This window comes from Arachis hypogaea, chromosome 3 (genome assembly GCF_003086295.3).
Source record: "Arachis hypogaea cultivar Tifrunner chromosome 3, arahy.Tifrunner.gnm2.J5K5, whole genome shotgun sequence".
Taxonomy (NCBI): domain Eukaryota; kingdom Viridiplantae; phylum Streptophyta; class Magnoliopsida; order Fabales; family Fabaceae; genus Arachis; species Arachis hypogaea.
The window spans coordinates 19,571,868-19,592,445 of NC_092038.1; the positions used below are offsets into that span (position 1 = coordinate 19,571,868).

At 34.0% G+C, this 20,578-nt stretch overlaps 2 protein-coding genes across 2 annotated transcripts; both read right to left on the reverse strand.

The window, feature by feature from the left end:
- Positions 1–1,300: 1,300 nt before the first annotated feature.
- LOC112789739 (external alternative NAD(P)H-ubiquinone oxidoreductase B3, mitochondrial-like) lies at positions 1,301–5,595 on the reverse strand. The gene is made up of 10 exons (XM_029297379.2): positions 5,433–5,595; positions 4,705–4,975; positions 4,234–4,440; positions 3,908–4,158; positions 3,614–3,833; positions 3,411–3,515; positions 3,036–3,296; positions 1,985–2,106; positions 1,780–1,899; positions 1,301–1,584 (listed from the first exon to the last, which is right to left on the reverse strand). The coding sequence occupies exons 1-10, from the start codon at positions 5,522–5,524 to the stop codon at positions 1,497–1,499; spliced, it is 1,737 nt and encodes a 578-aa protein (XP_029153212.1). The 5' UTR covers positions 5,525–5,595; the 3' UTR covers positions 1,301–1,496.
- A 678-nt stretch (positions 5,596–6,273) lies between these two features.
- On the reverse strand, positions 6,274–10,830 carry LOC112789740 (external alternative NAD(P)H-ubiquinone oxidoreductase B1, mitochondrial). The gene is made up of 10 exons (XM_025831777.3): positions 10,595–10,830; positions 9,721–9,991; positions 9,346–9,549; positions 8,919–9,169; positions 8,125–8,344; positions 7,911–8,015; positions 7,431–7,694; positions 7,218–7,339; positions 6,760–6,879; positions 6,274–6,657 (listed from the first exon to the last, which is right to left on the reverse strand). The coding sequence occupies exons 1-10, from the start codon at positions 10,687–10,689 to the stop codon at positions 6,570–6,572; spliced, it is 1,740 nt and encodes a 579-aa protein (XP_025687562.1). The 5' UTR covers positions 10,690–10,830; the 3' UTR covers positions 6,274–6,569.
- Between the last annotated feature and the right edge of the window lie 9,748 nt (positions 10,831–20,578).

Below are 20,578 nucleotides of genomic sequence, written 5' to 3' on the forward strand. Positions count from 1 at the left end.
GTGATTAAACTTATGAGTCATACTATGAAGTTATGGGAAAGGGTGATAGAACGGAGGTTGAGAAAAGAGACACAAGTAACAGAGAATCAATTTGGATTTTTGCCAGGAAGATCTACCACTGAAGCGATATACCTATTAAGAAGGATGATGGAGAGGTATCGTAGTAGTAAAAGGGACCTACATATGGTGTTTATTGATTTGGAAAAAGCGTATGATAGGGTACCAAGAGAGGTCTTATGGAAGGTTTTAGAAAAGAGGAGAGTAAGGATCGCATATATTTGGGCAATTAAAGACATGTATGATGGGGCCACAACTAGTGTGAAGACTCAAGGTGGTGTGACGGAAGAATTCCCTATTGGTATAGGATTACACCAGGGATCATCCTTAAGCCCATACCTTTTCACATTAGTCTTGGAAGTACTCATAGAGCACATCCAAGAGCCTGTGCCATGGTGCATGCTTTTTGCCGATGATATCGTCCTTATGGGAGAGTCAAGGGAAGACCTAAATAAGAAGTTGGAGTTATGGAGAGAAGCTTTAGAAGTGTATGGTCTGCGCATAAGCCGTAGCAAGACGGAATATATGGAATGTAAGTTCAGTCTGAGAAGGGAAAACCCCAATATAGAGGTGAAGATTGGAGAAAACATCTTAGAAAAAGTTAAAAGTTTTAAGTATCTTGGGTGCATCATACAGGATAATGGAGAGATTGAACAGGATGTAAATCATAGGATCCAAGCAGGTTGGTCAAAATGGCGGAGTGCATCTGGTTTTATATGCGACAAAAAAGTGCCTTTAAAACTTAAAGGTAAATTCTATCGCACCGCTATAAGACCGGCTATGCTGTATGGTACGGAGTGTTGGGCGGCTAAAGGTAAGCTGAGTGTGGCAGAGATGAAGATGTTGAGATGGATGAGTGGTCATACGCGATTGGATAAAATAAGGAATGAAGATATAAGGGAGAGAGTTGGAGTAGCACCCATTGTGGAAAAGATGGTTGAATTGCGTCTCAGGTGGTTTGGACATGTGAGAAGAAGACCGATAGAACATCCAGTCAGGAGAGTGGATGAGATGGAAGATGGACAAAGGGCGAAAGGCAGAGGAAGACCTAAGAAGACTATCCATGAGGTGGTCAAACGAGATCTACATGTAAACGGTCTCTTTGTAGACATGATACATGACAGAGCACAATGACGTCGTTTGATTCATGTAGCCGACCCACTTAATGGGATAAGGCTTTGTTGTTGTTGTTGTTTGTATATGGTAATAGCTTGTATCGTATAAGAGTAAAACTGAGAAAAAATTAAATAAATCAAGACCGAAAAAGGAAAAAGGTTACCGATCAAAGTACTAGTACATACTATATAATAAGAAACTACTTCTGAATGAGAAAAATAATTAAACACCGTGTTGGTTTTTTTTTCGAGTTCCTTCTATTGCTCTGTTGTGCCAATAAATCTACATGCATGGTTTGGATTAGATGTGAATATGTGATGATCTCAGATTCGACTTGAGTCCCTCCCAAATACGAATCTTCTTCCCCAATCAGATACCACCAATGCTCTTGTTCTCCAACTCACTAGTTTGCTGCATATATATGTTTCGGGAACAGTTAGAGGATTAAACCATATACACTACTTCATTTCTTTTACTTGTCATTTGATATACACTACTTCATTTGAAAAAAATAAAATTTTATCATTTTTATTATCTTTTATCAAATTCTAAAAATAAAAAATAGTAAAAATAAAAATATGAAGAAAATGATTTAAAATGAATTACCTAGCATATATAGAATACCACAACCATTGAGTGCTATGGCCAATTGAAATCCAATCTCCCGGAAGTTGAGCTGCAGTTTGTTCTCCTCCTAGAGGAGCGAACTGTCCAAAATGCTTGTACCTTGAAGATTGATGAAGTTGTTGATGTCATTATGTGGTTTGATTAAGTAAATGAAAGGGCGAATTGAAGCATCTTGAATTGGTACCTGAAGGGATGAAAGCGATGGCGTCCGGTTCCCCTGAATCTAAGAGGACCTTCCGGATACCGCTCGCATATCTCCATACGGTTGAAACAATCTGCAAGATACGCTCCTTGTTGAGCAGCTACCTATAATTTCTTCAAATTTGTAAGTAACACCACCTTTAAATACTAGTATATATTTTCTGGGAACTATATCAATCATTAGCAAAAATGAAAGGGCATATAGTTACGAGAATAAGATTGAATTGCTTGGTTCGATTCAGTTAACTGAATATCAGATATTATTCTTTGATTTAATTTAGAATAATATTACACAGTTAAGTCTTTTTGTTAATTAAATCAAATTAAGTTGTTCTAATATAACAAAAATTAATTATGACTAATATTATTCTAAGTTTTATTATTTTATTTGGTTGTGATTAATTCATAAAAAAAACTTAAATGTGTAGCATTACTCTTTAATTTAAGACAAAGATTATTTAATAATGAATTAGTTAAAATTTTTTAAAAAAATTAATCGATTGAACTGATGCAATTTTTAGTAGTTAGTCAATTTAAAATAATAAATAAAAATTTATTTTTTAAAAAATATATATTTAGATAAAGTATATATTTTTGTTCCGAATGTTAATGATTTTTTAAAAATATCCTTAAAGTTTAATTTCATTTAATTTTTTTTCAAGTTTTTGATTCATCTACTTTTATCACTAATATTTTTTATTTATGTCAAAACATCTTTAAAAGTTTTTAATTTTTTCCTTAAAAGTTTACATCAAATTAACGTCCAAAAATAATTGTGATAAAAATTAAAATATTAGAAATAAAATTAAATGAAACTAAATATTAAAAATAAAAAATATACTTTATCTTATATATTTTATATATAAATATATTATTTTATTATAAACAAATCAGTTTCAATTAAAATTTGATTAAATTTTTAAATTTCTAATTCTGTTAGTTTGAAATTGAGGAGCATTGGGTTTTCAAAACCTTGTATCTTAATTCTTACATAGAACCTCTTTTGATTTATAAGGGAAGCGAGTAGAATTTACCTGAGCAGTTGGAGGGAGATTTTTCATTTGAGTATCAACATTGGAAAGTGCAGATTTGAAGGATTCAATGTCAACAGTAACTGAGCTCTCTTGAGAAAACTTGAGCAAGGTAGCAATATCTTTCATTTGGTTCTTCTTTAAATAAATCTCCACCTGAGGGTACCTCTCTATGATGTCGTCCACAACGCCTTGAAACTCTTTCAGATCCAACTTCCCGCTGTTCTTCTTGTCTGCCTTGCTGAATATCAATGATATATCTTCCTGTTCAATTCAACTATCTCAGCTTGGAATAATAATAATAAATTACAAATATATATATATATATATATTTTCATTTTGTGATCCTTCTCAGCTTAATGCATAGGATGCACATACCATAACTTTCCTCTGATTTATAGTAGCACAATCACCTAAAGCATAGATGTTGTCATATCCCTCCACCCTTAGCCATTCATCAGTGGCTAATGCACGTCTATTACTCTATAACACAAACAGTTCCAACCAACAAAAACAATTAAATAACCAACACTTTTTTCTTGGTTTAAAAATATTAACTCTATGAATAGGAAGCGACAAACCTGGCCAACTTGTTTCATAAATTCAATTATTTCTGGTCGAGGACCGACGCCGGTGGACCAAACTACCATTCCATGAGGTATGGAAGCAACTTGACCGCTTACTCTGTCTTTGGCCGAGATTTCTCTCTCACTTACTTTGATAACCATAGATCCTAACTTCACATCTATGCCATCCCTTTTGAACTTTGTTTCAGCAAATTCTGTGATTCTCTTGTCAAACCTGCATTAAGTAAAGAAACTAGATGTGATTGGAACAAAACAATGTAAGAAATAGGAAAAGAAAGAAAATGTTACATGTTTAAGATATGATCTCCGGCCTCCAGCAAAGTGATATTGACATAACGTTGTAGAGAAGGATAGAGTTTAGAAAGATCCTCATGAACAAAGTCATGAAGTTCTGCAGCAAACTCTACCCCAGTTGGGCCTCCTCCAACAATCACAAAACTCAGAAGCTTCTTCTTCTCTTCATCAGATATGGATGGAATGCTTGCTTTCTCAAAAAGATCAACCACCTTTTGCCGGATTCTTAGAGCATCATCCACTTCCTTCACATACATTCAAACACTACTACTTTAACACATTACTCTAACTATAAAACCTTATGTACATGATTACCATACCTTCAAGAAGTAAGCATGTTCCTGAACTCCAGGTGTGTTGAAGGTATTAGAACGTGCTCCCATGGCTATTACAAGGTAATCATAATCAAGGGAAAAATCTTCAATCCCACCCATCTTTTTCTCTGGATCAGCACGGCAGTAAACTTTCTTGTTCTTCGGGTCGATCTTATAGCATTCAGCTTCACTGAATTCAATATTTACACCACTCTGTTGCAAATTAAAGGTGTGTATTAATCACTATTTATCTCATGAGTCCATATTCGATCACTATTTTCACTTTAATCATGCTATTTTTACTTTACCATGAAGCAACAAAAGTCGAACATGCACGTTTGAAAATACAAAAATATTAAGTGTATCTATATATTTATATTTATATTTATATGTTGTTTAATATGTATTTATATTTCAAGAAGGATGCGATCGTTTATCAATTTTGACGCCCCAATAAAACGTACCCAAATAGAGTACCTTTCTTGAGATGTTGCGAATGGGTTCAACAATGCTGCGTGCTTCGACAGTGCCACAAGTGACACTTGGCAACAAAGGGGTGAATGCAAAATAGTTACGAGGTGAAACAACATGGATATCATAAGATGAACTTCTGATGCTCTTAAGAAAACTGGTTCCTGCCCAACCAGTTCCAAGAATCACCACTTTCTTTTTTGGGGCTTCTTTCACATTCTCACTTTGTACCGCTTCACCATATGCCACTAGGCCTCCACTACTGCAAACCCCCAAAACAAAATAATATAATCATCACAACAAATAAGAAATGATCATTAATTGCTAGAGTTGATCCATTGTGGTGTTTTGATCTTTTAAGGCATACAAAATTTGTGTTTTTTGAAGTTTTGTTACATTTGGATTTGTCATCACAAATAACTCGAGATGTTTAAAGAAAACAAATTTCTAATTATTTGAACCAAAAAAGCATTGAATTCTAAATCAAATAAGGAGTAGTCAAGTCACCAAAAAAACAATAAGGAGTAGTCTTCGTTTATTTATTTATCTGTTAACAATCACTTTTCGCTTCATGCATTTTTGTATTCGGCATATTTAATTTGTTCAGATACAAATATACAATACTATGGCTACTAAACATTCAAAAAAAGAGAGAGAAAAAGAAGAAGCATGAGATAGAAAAGGAAAAGAGTACAGAAAGAAACAAAAGTAGAGAATTAAGAAGGTGTGAGGACCTGATAACAGTGCATACAATAGCAGACTTGGACCAGCTGGGATACTCATTAAAAACCCTTGATGCTGTGTGATAGAAGGATGACCAACGCATTCTGAATCCCTTGATTAATTTCTCTTCTTTTGTGCCTTTGTGTTTGTTGTGCTTCTATATTTTCATTCCTTGCAAATGAGTGCAACCAAAAACTAGTAACAGATTTTTGAGGTACAGTTTTAAATACTGGGGAACCTGGTCAAATTGAAAGTGTTAATGCCACGTAGTGTATGATGCATTTTGTTCGGTTACATTGTCAAGTTGAAAGGATTAATTAAGACATACACTTGCCTATTTTAATGTAACATAATTAGGACATTTGCCTATTGTAAGAGATACAGATCTCCAATATATGAGGACTTGGATTGGATCACGTTTGAAATAATAATAATTAAGAAAAAAAAAACAGAAGTGGAACAGTAATCTATTGAATCGGGTTCTTCATGTTTCAAGAAAACACTACACTTTGTAGGCTTAATTCACGGATCATTCATTTAATAAATCATGCAACAAACGAAATTGTGATACTATAGACTATAGTCTATCTTTGACATAAATGTTAGTTTTGTATTCACTTTTTCCTATCATGGATAGGATGAGAATTTTAGTTAATTTAAATCAGATACCCACCTAATAATAAAGGAGAATAAATTGACTCAATGTTCATAAAAAGTGTGAATATCCAGTTCTATTGGAATATTGGACTCGAGAAAATATACACTTTTGGCCAATATTTTATTTTTCTCCATCCTAATTTTAGTCTACCTTAACTTTTTTTCAATTTAAAAAACTAGAGAGACTAAAATTATCATAATATGCTTGATATTAAAGTTAGATAATAATAATAATAATTTCAATATAGGCTACCATTTGAGTGAAGTTCCATATCGAACTCATATCGCAGGTGAGAGTGACATTTCCGAACATAGTCTACCAATTGTGACAAATTAAGTGGAAGCTGAAGAAGCAATTTTCATACAAAAGATTATGACAGTTCTCAAAATGTTACTAATAATTGTGCCTCCAAAATTACCATACTATACATGTATAAGAATGAACAGAGACACTGCCACAAATTTATTCAGCCTTGAATTTGTTAATCCCACTAAACACGACTTGAGTCTCTTCCAAAAATGAATCTTCTAGTCCAATCAGATATGACCAATACCCTTGTGCGCCAGCTTACTTGCTTGCTGTATGTTGTTCAAATAAAACTAGTTAATACATAGCATGATTGAGTTGGTAGCCGATATTTTGTGTACATGTAATGTAGCATGGTTGTACTTGAAGATTACCTTGCATATACAGAATACCAGAGCCATTGAGTGCTGTGACCCATGGAAACCCAGTCCCCGGGAAGCTCTGCGGCTGCTTGCTCGCCGCCCAGCGGTGCGAATTGCCCAAAATGCTTATACCTTTGTGACAACAATCCACCAACATCTCACTGATTAGTTGAGTTTAAAGCAAGGAAATGGCATAAATATCTTAAGTGAGCAAAATGCTAATCTATATATCTTTATTCACCCACTTGGTTATCAATTTTGAATCATGAGTTCATAACTATTTTGTGCGGTGCCTTACTTTTTTGGTTAGTGCAATCTTCGTATTCCATCACGAAATTACATATCTAACCAGGTTGCATGTTAGATTAGCACAAATAAAATAGACATTTATATATGAATTTTTGCAAACTTATGCATTTGTTTTGCACTGTTTCCAACAAAACCATAATACAACAGAATATAAGGTGTACCGGAAGGGAAGGAACTTATGACGTCCGGTTCCTCTAAATCGCCGAGGACCTTCAGGATTCTCTTCACATTGATCCATGCGATTAAAGCATCTAGCTAGATAGGTACCTTGTTGGGCAGCAACCTAAACAAACCAAACCAAACCAAACCTTTAAAAACTCCAGGAATCTTTGATAACAAGCAATTGGTTACTGGTGTGGTGACATAATGCAAACCTGTGCAGTAGCTGGAAGACTCTTCATCTGTGAATCCGCATGAGAAAGAGCCTGCTTAAACCCTTCTATGTCTATCTCTTTTCTTTCATTCCCTTGTGAATCTAACCACAGAGAGGTGAAATCAAGAAGATGCTTTTTCTTCATAAAAAGTTCAACTTGTGGATATCTTAATAAGATGTCATCCATCACATCTTGGAATTCTTCAATGGTTAAGGTACCGGAGTTATTTTTGTCTGCAGCCGCAAATATGGCCGAGATATCGTCCTAAAAACAAAGGCAATGAGTTAACTATGACATAGATAAACTCAACTGCGATTTATATTTGTCTAAAGAAGGTCTTGTATTTTCCTCCTTTCTCATCCAAAAGTTGAAAGGTAAAACTGTATGATAAGTTGGTCAAATGTGTATTAATTTGAAGGAAAATTACAATTGACAATATAAGCTTAATATTCAAAAAAACACTTGGGATCAAAACGATACCATGATCTTTCGTTGATCTATTGTACAACAATCACCAACAGCATACACATTTTCACATCCTTTTACTCGCAACCATTCGTCGATTGCTAGTACACGTCTTTTACCCTGCAATAGAGCAAGTCTAGTTTATACAGGTTACCCGAATAACAGTTGATTATGATTTGAAGAAGAAAAGAAGGGCTGTGTTTTAGAAAATCATGGAATGGAGAAGCACCTGACCAACTTGTTCCATAAAGTCCCTTATAACTGGAATAGTTGAAATGCCAGTGGACCAGACAATCAATCCGTGCGGCACAGAGCAAATCTCTCCTGTTGATTTCACCTTCATTGTAATTTCCTTGTCGCTAACACTGATGACACGACATCCTGTTTGAACCTCTATACCGTCTCTTGAAAACTTCTGCTCAGCAAATGTACTTATTCTTTTATCAAACCTACAGGATCAAAGATCACACTTTGATGAGTCTTGGAAAATACATGCTTTATGAGGTAAGTAATACCAGAAACTTAAGAAAATTATTAATGTTGGCAGAATGCATCAAATGATAGAAGGCTTATGTTGTTGCTTGAGTTATAAGTTTCAAACAAATAGTAAATACAATCTTCCATCAAAGCTAAAGAGGACCAACTACATGTTATAATTAGAAAACGGATGGGCTACGCGATTCATGTGTCAGTTACCGAGATGTAGAAAAGTTACAAGGAATATATCACCAATTCATCATACTCGTCCTTTTTGAATCAAAAGCACTTATTTAAAGGTTTAATTGGTTGATAACCCAAGTGATTTATGATGCCTGATAATGAAGCAGAGGCTAAATACCAATCATAATACCAAAACAAACACTCAAAAGTTATTCCACTATTTTTGTATGCCATGTTAGAAATAAACAAAAAAAAAGTGATTTTGGGATGTAATATATAACAGCACAACTAATAAGATAAAGAATACCTAAAAAAAATGTGATTTGAGGAAGATAAAGTGTTTCAATTTTATGATTTTCTTACGTATTCAGGATGTGATCTCCTGATTGAATCAATGTTATCTTCACTGAATCCTTAACGGCTGGATACAAGTTCGTCAAATCTTCTTGGACATAATCATGGAGCTCTGCAGCAAATTCTACTCCAGTTGGACCCCCACCAACAACTACAAAATGAAGATTCGACCTTCGATCTTCTTCAGATAGACTAGGAAGAACAGCCTTCTCAAAGCAATCTGTGATAGACAGCCTGATCCTCTTAGCATCCTCGATATCCTATATATATATATACACACTTTGGATTAGTCAGAGACAGATTAAGAAAAACAAAAGAACTCAGATAATAACATTTTGTCATCAACAAGTTCAAAGTTTTACTGAATATTTGAATCAACAATCAGAACTTTTTCGAACCATAAATGATCAGATGTTGCATAAGAAAATATATTTACCTTCAGAAAGTGGCAGTTCTCTTTCACTCCAGGGGTGTTAAAAGTATTTACTTGTGATCCTACTGCTAAAACCAAGAAGTCGTAGTCCAACGAAAATTCGCCCCTTCCCACTAAGTTGTTGATATTGTCTTTACAAAAGACCTTTCTGTTTGCAGCATCAATCTTGACACACTCTGCCTCCCAATATTTTATTTCACCTTTATTCTACAATATGAAAAAAGAAAGACAATTATAAAAGAAGAAAAAAGAAAAACCACACTAGTCATCGATTAACTACTCAACATACTCTTCATATCATTAGAAGACAATGTCAAGACACATGACAATCTAACATATCAGTAGTAACTCTTAGAGCTATGGTTTTGTTTCCTCCACCTTTTTTATTAAGGTCCGAACTGGCTCTACGATGCTTCGAGCTTCAACTGTTCCACAAGTGACACTGGGTAACAAGGGAGTGAACGCAAAGTAGTTCCGAGGCGAAACAACCTGAACATCGTATCGTGAGGCATCCAGATCCTTAAGGAAACTGGTACCAGCCCATCCTGTTCCAAGAACCACTACTTTCTTTTTGGGGGCTACATGAGCATCAATAATAGGATGTTCGGTTTCTGATCGTGATTCTGAGTATGCCACTACACCTCCACCACTGCAGTTTCCAAAAGCATATAGACTCAATCACACTCAATGAAACTATTGAACACATCACATATGCATAAAAAGAATAATGAAATACATTGATGGATTCATCCACAGAAATGACCCTCTAAATGCTACTACACATACATTCACAATATTGTAAAATAAGTACCATACCATGTCACACTCATAGTGGAAGATCCAATTCTGTGAAATAGATCCTCTTATTTGCAAATTTCACATAGTATTCATCCCACTCTCACCTACAATAATTATTTCTTACATGTGTAGGAGGACACCCATGGCACAAGAGTGAAGGTAAAAAAGTCAACACTTGGTCAACAGGGCCAGTAGCCTGAACACACATGGAGTAATTTTTTTTTCCTATGATTCTCAAGATCTCAGATTGGTTCTATCTTCCTAACTTGAAGTAATAAAAATTTGTTTATCTGCAGATTATGATGATTGATAAATAAGCACCCCTACTATGCCAATTATCATGTGTTCACTAGTCCAAGATTCCCCATTTCTTTGCAATACTCCAACATTAATTTCATCAAAAGCAGAAGAAAGAAAGAAAGAAACAGTATTGAAGGGTCAAAGAGAAAGGGACCTGATGCTGAGAGTGCAGAGAAGAAGCAGCTTGGAGGATGAAGAGTAGCCTTTGAGAGCATTGGAGGTCCTCATGAAGAAGGAACCCATCTTCATCTTAGTTTGTTGAGTAGTTGAAGATTTTCTCCAATGGAGTCACAGCAGGTAGGTGAATAGGAAAGAGTTCAGAATTTGATAGCTCACACCAAAAGCGACTTTCTGATCTCTCAAAGTTCATTTCTGTTTAGAAAGTTTCTTTCAGTTTTCAGATTTGGAAACTGACATAGATTATTCTATGACACGTGTAACAAGGACGTAACAGCTTGGCAATAAAGTTGACTTGCAGAATATTTTTTGTATTGGAGTTATTATTGTTCCCAGGTAGTCTGCGAACAGATTTTTAAAAAATAAATATTAAAATTATAGAGATGGACACGCATCACGTTTTTACACGTTATTATTATTCATCCTGTCCGTCGACAATTTTTTTACAAATGTATCTAGTCTTTGAAGAATAAGAAATAAGTAAAAAAGAATGAACAAGTATCTGATCTAAAGACAAGATAAGATACTATGATTATTTTTAAACATATTTAGTCTATAACAAAAATGAAATATATATATAATTATTTTGTCTTTTAATGAGGACAAGATACGTATAAAATTATTTTTATCTAACCTAAACTAACAAAATGTATACTTATCTTTACAATATATATAGAAAGACCTCGAATTATTATGTATTTTTATTGACCCCATTTAAGCTTCATTAATAACATCTCAATCGTCAAATAAACTTTAAAGTTTAAAACACATTCAAAAAGATCTATTAAATCTAGACATAATAACCAAGGTATATCAATTAAAATATTTACTCATATTTGTGTGTGGGAGAGAAAAAAAAAAAACAAGCATATTTGTATTAAAAATATCTTATAATAAAGATGTTAGGAATGCATACATAAAATATATACAACAATAACTAACATCTAGATCATTATTTACTAATGGAAAAATTCTACATTCATGAAAAAATTACATGGATTCAAGTACCTTCCATTATACGCGTTTTATATTCATTTGTTTTGCACGCACCTCATATAACGTATATAACCTAACTTTCCTTTTGCGTGATTAACCTTTCTCAACGTAAACCTTTCTCAACCTAAACCTTGTTCTATTCTTACGTTTTCTTTCTTCTTCTTCTTCTTCTTCTTCTTCTTCAACCTAATTAAATTCGTTCTTTTCCTCTGTTCGCGCTTTTCTTCTCTGCATTAAGGATCTGGATTGACTTCAACATAATTAGCTTCGTCGTTCTTCTTCTTCTTCGTTTTCTTTGTCGATCTGCACTTCTGAATTGAAACAATGAATGAATCAACTTTAAATCAGTTGAATGAGTGCGATTTGGATAATTCTTCCGAAACGCATCAATTTGATGAGGTTTGGATTATTGAATTTTGAATCGAATTCAATGGAATGTAATTGCTAATTTTATTTGAATTGAATTGAATGGACTGAGGTGATATGTATCTAAATTGAATTGAATTAAATTGATAATATGTATAATGGTTTCGTTCATTGTGAGTAACTTTTCGTTTCAGTAAGTACTATAGAGTTGTTTAACCATGTCCATGTGTTCGGTTCGATATGCGAAAATGAGTCTAAAAAAATTAGACGAATATATTCTATTTTGTTCCCTAAGCACTATATAATTGTTTAACTGTAATTAAGATTTCGGTTCATTGTATTTAAGATTCTGGTTCACCGTGCAGACCAGCTGTGTTGTGGATGAAAAATTTATCTCAAATGTGGGAATGATTTTAAGACACTAGAAGAAGCTGGAAAGTTCTACAAATATTATTCCAAACTTGCCGGTTTTTCTACGAAAATAAGGAACATGACTCGGGATGGAGACAAGATTAAGAATCAACTAATTGTATGCACTAGAGAGGGGAGGTGGAAATCCAAGATATCTCCAACTTTGAAGACAAACCCTTTAGCTGGGTTAAATTGTCCTGCCAGAATTTACGTACATATAATGAAGGACGTTGGTCTTTGGACAATTTCCAAAGTTATGGTGGAGTAACATAATTATTTTTAACTTACATTGGTGTAGTTTTAAAACTCTTTCTTGGATGGATTTTTAGGGTTTAGGGTTTTGGATTTAGGATTTTAGGGGTTTAGGGTTCAGTGTTCAGGGTTCAGGACTTCAGGGTTAAAGGTTCATGGTTCAGAGTTTCAGGGTTCAGAGTTTTAGGGGTTAGGGTTTAAAGTTTTAGGAGTTTAGGGGTTCAGGGTTCATGGTTTAGAGTTTAGGATTTAGGATTAGGGTTTTAGGGTTTTAGGGGTTTAAGATTTATGGGTTCAGGATTCAATATTCAGGGTTCTAGGTTTAGTGTTTAAGGTTTAGGATTTAGTGGTTCAGGGTTCAGGATTTAAAGTTTAGGGTTTAGGGTTCAGGGTTTAGTGGTTTAGTGTGTTTCCAACTTTTGGTTCACCCAATGTATTAATTTAGGTTCACTGTATTCAGGGTTCAGGGTTAGGGGTTTAGGGTTTAGGGGTTCAGGGTTCAGAGTTCAGGGTTTAGGGTTTTAGGAGTTAGGATTTTAGGGGTTTAGGAGTTCAGGGTTCAAGGTTTAGAGTTTAGAGTTTAGGGGTTTAGGGTTCAGGGTTTAGTGGTTAGGGTTTTAGGGTTTTATAGGGTTTAGGGTTTATGGGTTTAGGGTTCAGTGTTCAGGGTTCTGGGTTTAGTGTTTAGGGTTTAGGGTTTAGGGTTCAGGGTTTAAAGTTTAGGGTTTAGGGTTCAGGAGTTCAGTGTGTTTCCAACTTTCGGTTTGTCAAGTGTATTAATTTTGGTTCACTGTGTTCTTTTGGAGTTCGTAATGTATTGGTAAATACAGTGATTGCAATCACTGAGAACCTGGAATAAAACAGCATCCAAACAATTCCAACAGATATATAAATTAACATCTCAGATGAGTAATCCATCTTGAATCAAATATAAATATTAACATTAACATTTAGATTAATATTGACATATATACATTTGAAGTAAGCATTTTTTACTTTTTAAACAAGTTAAACAAAATATTGTTAATTACAACCAGCCAATTATAGTATATGCTATTTACTATCTAACATTTCTGGGACATTTGCCAGGGCACCAAATCTCATTTCTTCCACTATATCTTTCTTTTTTTTACTCATATCCCTATACACTGTTGTTATTGACTTTGTTTGGCATCTGTAATAATGAGTTTCTGCAAGTTTTGAAACAAAATGTTAGAATATATTTATAATATAAAATAGATATTATTCGAATGAAAACGGATAAATATATTTAATCTGCTTATGTTATAGTGTGGCTTCTCCTTCATTGTTATAATTGTCTTGTTCTGTTTTGCTGTAATGAAAAATTTTGGTCAATACTTCGCTCAATACATCAAGCACAAGCATGTATATCTTAATCAAGTCAATTAAAATGCCATAGGACACCGAACCGAACAACATTCACTTGGTGAACCAAAATCACAAAGGTCACCGAACCGAACAACGTTCATGTGGTTAATAAATGGTGATCAACTTTCAATCAACAAGAATAGTATTCCTCAATGCAAAAGAAGTACTGAAGATAGTAACAACCAATTTCAAAGATCTAGTTAAACTATCCACACCGATAAGAACAAGCACGTATATCTTAATCAAATCAACATCTTCCAAAAGAAAATTTTTTCAAATTTCATGAATTAGGTGTTCTTTCAAAATGACATTTGCAAATTGGCTTTTTTAAAAACTCTTACTGAAATTTATCCAATATAATAAGACAATTTTACAATAGTATGACTTATCAAAGTGAAAGAGTGGTCTCTAATATCAATTGTCCTAAACAAAATTTACATTTGGACAATACACTATTTGCTTCTCAAAGGGATTCGAACTGAAGATTCTTACTAGCATTATATAGTACAGCCTTAACGAAACTCATTCATGCACAGAATCAAACATTATAAATAATGAAACAACTAGGAAATGATTTGCTGCATGCTATCACAAAAGGAACCCATCGAACCGAACATCATTCACTTAGTGAACCAAAATTACAAAAGCCACCGAACCGAACAAATCTCAAAGCCCTAGTTATATTATCCACTGAATTGAATGAAAATGACAACAAATTTCATTCCAAGGCCTAGTTATACTGTAAAAATGCATTCACAATAGTTTCATCTACTAAACGAAGCAAATCAATCTAGTAAACCTAAAATGCAAGTAGGAGAAGCGCGACTTGCAAGATTTCAAATGAACAGTAGTTTTCTCATACCTTTAGTAGTGTCTGTTGCAGTTTTCATTCGTTTCCGGTTGTTGCTTGCGAAATCTTCTCCCGATTCCTTTTCAGTAATGGTTTTCGCAGAGAACGTGATTGAAGTTTGAGTGATGTTGAGAGAGATTCGAAGAGAATGAGTCATTTCGTGTTGAAGAAGATGTAACATTTTTTTTATAATGAAGCGCGAATGAAAAAGGAGGGGTTTCATTTGTCTCTAACGCGTATTTTCACTCGTTATTTAATGCGCCTGATTCTCTTTAGATTTGGGCCAACTTGATTACATGATTATATGGATGTGTACCAGTCCTGATTTATTAAGTAAGGTGAATTATAAAAAAATTTCAATAAAAATGTTGAATTATAGGTCATTTTATTACGTATCTCGTCCTTAATTTAAGATCGAATACATATTTATTACACGATAGTTTTAATATATATTGTCCTCATTATAAAAGAAATATGTTATAAAATGATTGTAGTGTTTTATTTTATTTATGGATTAAATACGTATTTATTCTTCTTTACTTATTTTAGTCTTACTAAAAATGAGATATGTTTTTAAAAAGTCGTTCTATTTAAAAACGAGATAAATAATAAAATATAAAAACGTAAAATTTTTAACGCAAGTCTGTGTCTTTAATTTTTATGTTTAATTTATTTATTTCAAAAAATCCCCGTTTGCAAACAGTGACATGAAAATGAAATAAACGAAAGAATAGTTTAAGACCATATTGAAAAAAAAAAAGAAGAAAGGTTTAAGACCAAAACCGTTGGAAAAAAATATTTAATTACTCAGCTTTCGGGTCGTATGATTTTGTGTTGAATAGATCTCATGAATGAGAGTGAGTATTATTATTTTTTTTTCGTAATGTTGATTTTGTCCAAAACAAAAGAGCTGGAGGAGGACCATTTATTCATCTTGTGCTCATTATTGTCTCTTAGCAAGTTTGATATTTCAACAAAATTTGAATTTTCCATTTTATTAGGAAACTAGATTGAGGATGCGGATCTATCTTTTGTTATTTCAAAGGTTCTTTTGATAAGTCATATAGAAATATTTTTCCATTGAACCTAAAGATACATGTTTTTTCTTTTTTAAAGTAACTTAAAAGATACATGTTAATCTTAGTAAAAAGACTAATATTTATACCAATAATATTACGAATATATAAAAAATTAATTATCAAATTGGCTTAGGATATAAAATATATATTAGAATATAAAATATTTATTAAAAATAAATTAAATAACATATATTTATATATAAATATATTATAATTGATTTAATAACTAATTTTTTATACGCACATAATATTTTTGTATTTTTATTAGTGTCAAATATTTATATATATATAATAAAAATAATATATAAATTCTATATTTACCTTCACTTTCAGTGACAAAGAAAAATTAATTATTTTTTATAATTTTTAGAATAAATCATATAAATAAAATAAACCAATCATAATATTACACAAATATTATATATCAAATTAGTTATTTATGTAATGTGTTCATATCAAATTAGGCTTTTAATCATGAGCTCGTTTAGGTTTTTTCACGTGAAGAGTACATACTCCTTCAACTTGTTCTGCTAGGATTTTTTCCAAAACAGAATTTTTGTGCCGTCTAGGTCAATGTTTGATTTTGTCAATTTCTTTCTTTAATTCTTTCTTTATTTCGTTCTTTATTCCTTTCCTTTAATTCGCCATGAGAGTTCTTTCATGGAATTATCGCAGTTTGCGAAAATCCCTAACAGTTCATAACCTTAAAGGGATGTGTCAATCCCACTCTCCTGAGATTGTGTTTCTATGTGAAACAAAAAATCAATCTCATTTGGTAGAAAGTAAGTTGAGATCTTGTCATTTTACGGATTGGAGGATTATTAGTCCGACAGGTACAGCTAGTGGAATGGCTTTACCATGGAAGGAGGGCACAACGGTTGAGATTCTTGCTGAAAAAGAGTTTTCATAGCTGTCAAGGTAACTGATCATGCTTTGGACTGTTCTTGGGGGCTGATTGGGGTGCATTTAAATAGTTTGGATGAGATTCGATCTACCCAATATATAGAACTTTTCTCTTTTGTACAAGGTTTCTTTGGAAAAGTTATAATTATGGGTGATTTTAATGTTATAGTGAGTCTCGATGAGAAGGAAGGAGGTGGTTAAAATCAGCTTCATCTATTTCTGAATTTGTAAATTTTATTGATGGTGGTGGACTGAAAGACTTGGGTATGATTGGGAGAAGGTTCACCTGGACTAATAGGCGACGAGGGCAGGACCAAATTATACTTGACCGTGCACTTACAAACGGTGCGTGGATGGATTGTTTTCCATCAGCCTCGCTGTCTCGACTCGCAGAAAACGGTTCAGATCATGCGCCTATCCTCCTTGATGCAAATCCGGTCATAGAAAAATCTAATCAGAGGTTTAAGTTTCAGGAGAGATGGTGTAGTTTAGAAGAAATTTGGGTAATTATCACCGAAGCTTGGAAGGAATGTGTGGATGGTCCAGCAATGTTTATTTTGGCTAAAAAATTGAAGCATTCTAGGCACCGTATTGTTCAATGGCAGCAGCAGAACAAATCTAATTCGAAGAAGGACGACATTGGTGAACTCACATCTCAGCTTGAAATTCTCAGAGAGGAGGGTATTACAGGGGGAGAACAGATTGAAGTCTTGAAAAATAAACTTGAGGATGCTTACTTTATGGAAAAAGCTATTGGAGGAAGAAATCTCGTGTAAAGTGGCTAAAAGAAGGGGACAGAAATACAAGTTTCTTTCACCAATCATTCCAATCCAGAATCCGGAGAAATAAAATTTGGAAATTAGAAAAGAATGATGGTACGTATGCTACCACCCGTGAGAAAATTGCACAAGTAGCTGAAACATACTTCAAGGATATCTTCACATCGATTAATCAAGCTGATCCGGCACATGCATTCGAAGATTTTGAAACCAAAATTTCAGCAACCATGAACAGAAAATTAACTAGAACTGTTAGTTTTGATGAGATAAAACATGCGGTCTTTAGTGTTCACCCTTAGAGCACCCCTGGTGATGATGGATTTACGGCTAAATTCTTTCAGTTCTACTGGAGTTTAGTAGGGGAGGATGTTTTTAAGGCTGTCTGCAGTTTCTTTGTCAGTGGTAGACTACTAAAGAGCTTCAACCATACACAAATCTGTCTCATTCTTAAGATTCCTGATGTAAAGGACATGACACAGGTTAGACCCATCAACCTTTCCTCAGTGTGTATAAGATTATTTCTAAAGTACTAGTCCATTGGCTACAGAAATTTATGACTTCACTGATCAGCCCTAATCAAAGTGCCTTCATTAAGGGTAGATTGATTTCAGACAATGTTCTAGTCGCTTATGAATGTATGCACTATCTAAAGACAAAGAAGAGGGGCCCATCGAGTAAAATGGCTTTTAAATTGGATATGAGCAAAGCCTATGATCGTGTTGAGTGGCATTTTCTTTGGTTTATTTTGGAGAAGCTGGGATTTGAATCTAGGTGGATTGGTTGGATACAGGAGGTAGTGACTACAGTTTCTTACTATGTCATTGTTGAAGGTCAACCTTTTGATTTTTTTAAAACCAAATAGAGGTATCCATCAAGGAGACCCTCTATCTCCATACTTTTTTTTTCTATGCAGAAGGATTATCCTTTTTGCTAAATATGACAGAGCAAAACGGTCTCATTGAAGGTATTCAGATCAACCGAAGATATCCTACTGTTAATCATTTATTATTTGCAGATGACTCAATCCTTTTTTGCAAAGCATCAGAAAACAGTTGTGAAAATATTCTCAATCTTCTTCAGTCATACGAGGGGTTCAGTGGCCAAAAAGTTAATTTGCATAAATCAGCTTTATTCTTTAGTAATAATACTCCTCCCGCTGCTCGATTACTTTTGGCTCAAAAATTGGAAATTGATCATATTGGTGCACAGGATAAATATTTGGGTCTTCCATGTGCAGTCCAAAAATAAAAAAAGGCCATCTTTGGAGAAATAAGGACAAGGTGAGAAAGCGAGTTCAATGGTGGAAAAGAAAACTTCTCTCCTTTGCAGGCAGGCATGTTCTAATAAAAGCTATTGGGGAGGCTATCCCAATTTATTCATTATCATGTTTCCATCTTTCTGACACTTTAATTAGGGATATTCACAACATACTCTCCCAATTTTGGTGGGGTAAAAAAGGTACAGAGCGAAAAATAGCATGGGTTAGTTGAGATAATATGACAAGACCGAAATTGTAAGGTGGACTAGGTTTTAAGGACCTAAGGGCTCAAAATTTGGTGCTATTGGCAAAACAATGTTGGAAAGTTGTCTCTCAACCACAACCACTCCTATCTAGACTAATTAAAGGTAAATATTTTTGATACAGTTCTATAATGAATGCAGAGATCAGAACAGTACCATCGTAGGGTGGCATAGCATATTGGAAGGGCGTAAGGTTGTTGAAAAGGGGCTGGTTTGGCGAGTTGGTGATGGATCCAGTATCTGAATCTTCAGTGATCCTTGGCTTGCTCCTCCACATCCTTATGTTGTTTCTTCATCTGAAACTTCCAATCTACAAAATCAACCACTATTGATGGTCAAAGACTTAATACTTTCTAATGGTCAGTGGAATCAAACTCTAATTAGAAGTATTTTTCCTGACGACACTAGTCAGCGTGTGCTAGCAACAACAATTGGGGTGGAGAAGATAAAATTTATTGGGCCCTTAATAAAAGTGGTTTGTATGAAGTGATGAGTACTGGGTACCATGTGGCTTATGGGTTCTCGCATCCTCCCATTGAATTTTGCCCAGAGATTATGAGACAACGAAATTTGTGGCGAGAACTGTGGAAGCTGAAAATCCTAGGGAAGATTAAGATTTTTCTCTGGAGGGGCTTCTATGAAAAGCTTCCAGTGTTGCAAAATCTTCATCATCGCATCCCATCAATTCAATCTATCAGCCGAAGATGCCTACAATTTCCAGAAACATTCAATCATTGCATCTTTCATTGTGTAAAATCAAAGAAAATTTGGTAAAAAATGGCTTACCAGCTACTAAAAGGAGCACCGAAGACTCTGATTTTTATGTTGAGTGAAACTTGAGAATGGGAGCCTTGCGTACCCAACCCAATAGCTCCTCTCAGAGAATGATGATGGTGATTTTGAGCTGGTCCTTGTGGAAGGCTAGGAACAGGTTCATCTTTGATAATGTATCAACTAGTGTGGAAGAGATAATGACGTCGGCTTTGAAGCTGCAGAAAGAGTTTCAACAAATTCCCAATTCCTAATTGATGAGCACTTTACTTTTTTATTTCTCTTATTAGATTATTATATGATGTTACCTCTATAGTAGAGCATTGGAAGTTTTCCATTTTTTTTATTTGTCCCATGTATAGACACATATATGTTTCTTTCATTTCATGAATGGAATTATCTGACTTTACAAAAAAAATAGTTATTTATGTAAAACGTTATAGCTAACAACGAATTAGGGTTGCCAATGAGTTATAGCTCAAATGGCATGGTCTTCATATACTCACCTACGAGGTCGCGGGTTCGAGTCTCCCTACTTTTGGTTAAACAAATAACGAATTAGAGTTTTCAAGTAAATTGTGAGAGATGGTCACGATTTAACTTGGAGTATAATAAATAAATCATTTGTTGCAACCATTTAGCTT

What these genes read in the sequence shown, in the direction of transcription:
- LOC112789739 (XM_029297379.2), bottom strand. Translation starts at nt 5,524, where the DNA reads ATGCGTTGGTCATCCTTCTATCACACAGCATCAAGGGTTTTTAATGAG. An exon ending in TTCGCAACATCTCAAGAAAG is followed by an intron (nt 4,441 to 4,704) that starts GTACTCTATTTG and finishes AATTTGCAACAG; the next exon opens with AGTGGTGTAAATATTGAATT. An exon ending in TGGTATTCTATATATGCTAG is followed by an intron (nt 1,585 to 1,779) that starts GTAATTCATTTT and finishes ATATATATGCAG; the next exon opens with CAAACTAGTGAGTTGGAGAA.
- LOC112789740 (XM_025831777.3), bottom strand. Translation starts at nt 10,689, where the DNA reads ATGAAGATGGGTTCCTTCTTCATGAGGACCTCCAATGCTCTCAAAGGC. An exon ending in CTCTGCACTCTCAGCATCAG is followed by an intron (nt 9,992 to 10,594) that starts GTCCCTTTCTCT and finishes TGGAAACTGCAG; the next exon opens with TGGTGGAGGTGTAGTGGCAT. An exon ending in TAGATCAACGAAAGATCATG is followed by an intron (nt 7,695 to 7,910) that starts GTATCGTTTTGA and finishes CTTTGTTTTTAG; the next exon opens with GACGATATCTCGGCCATATT.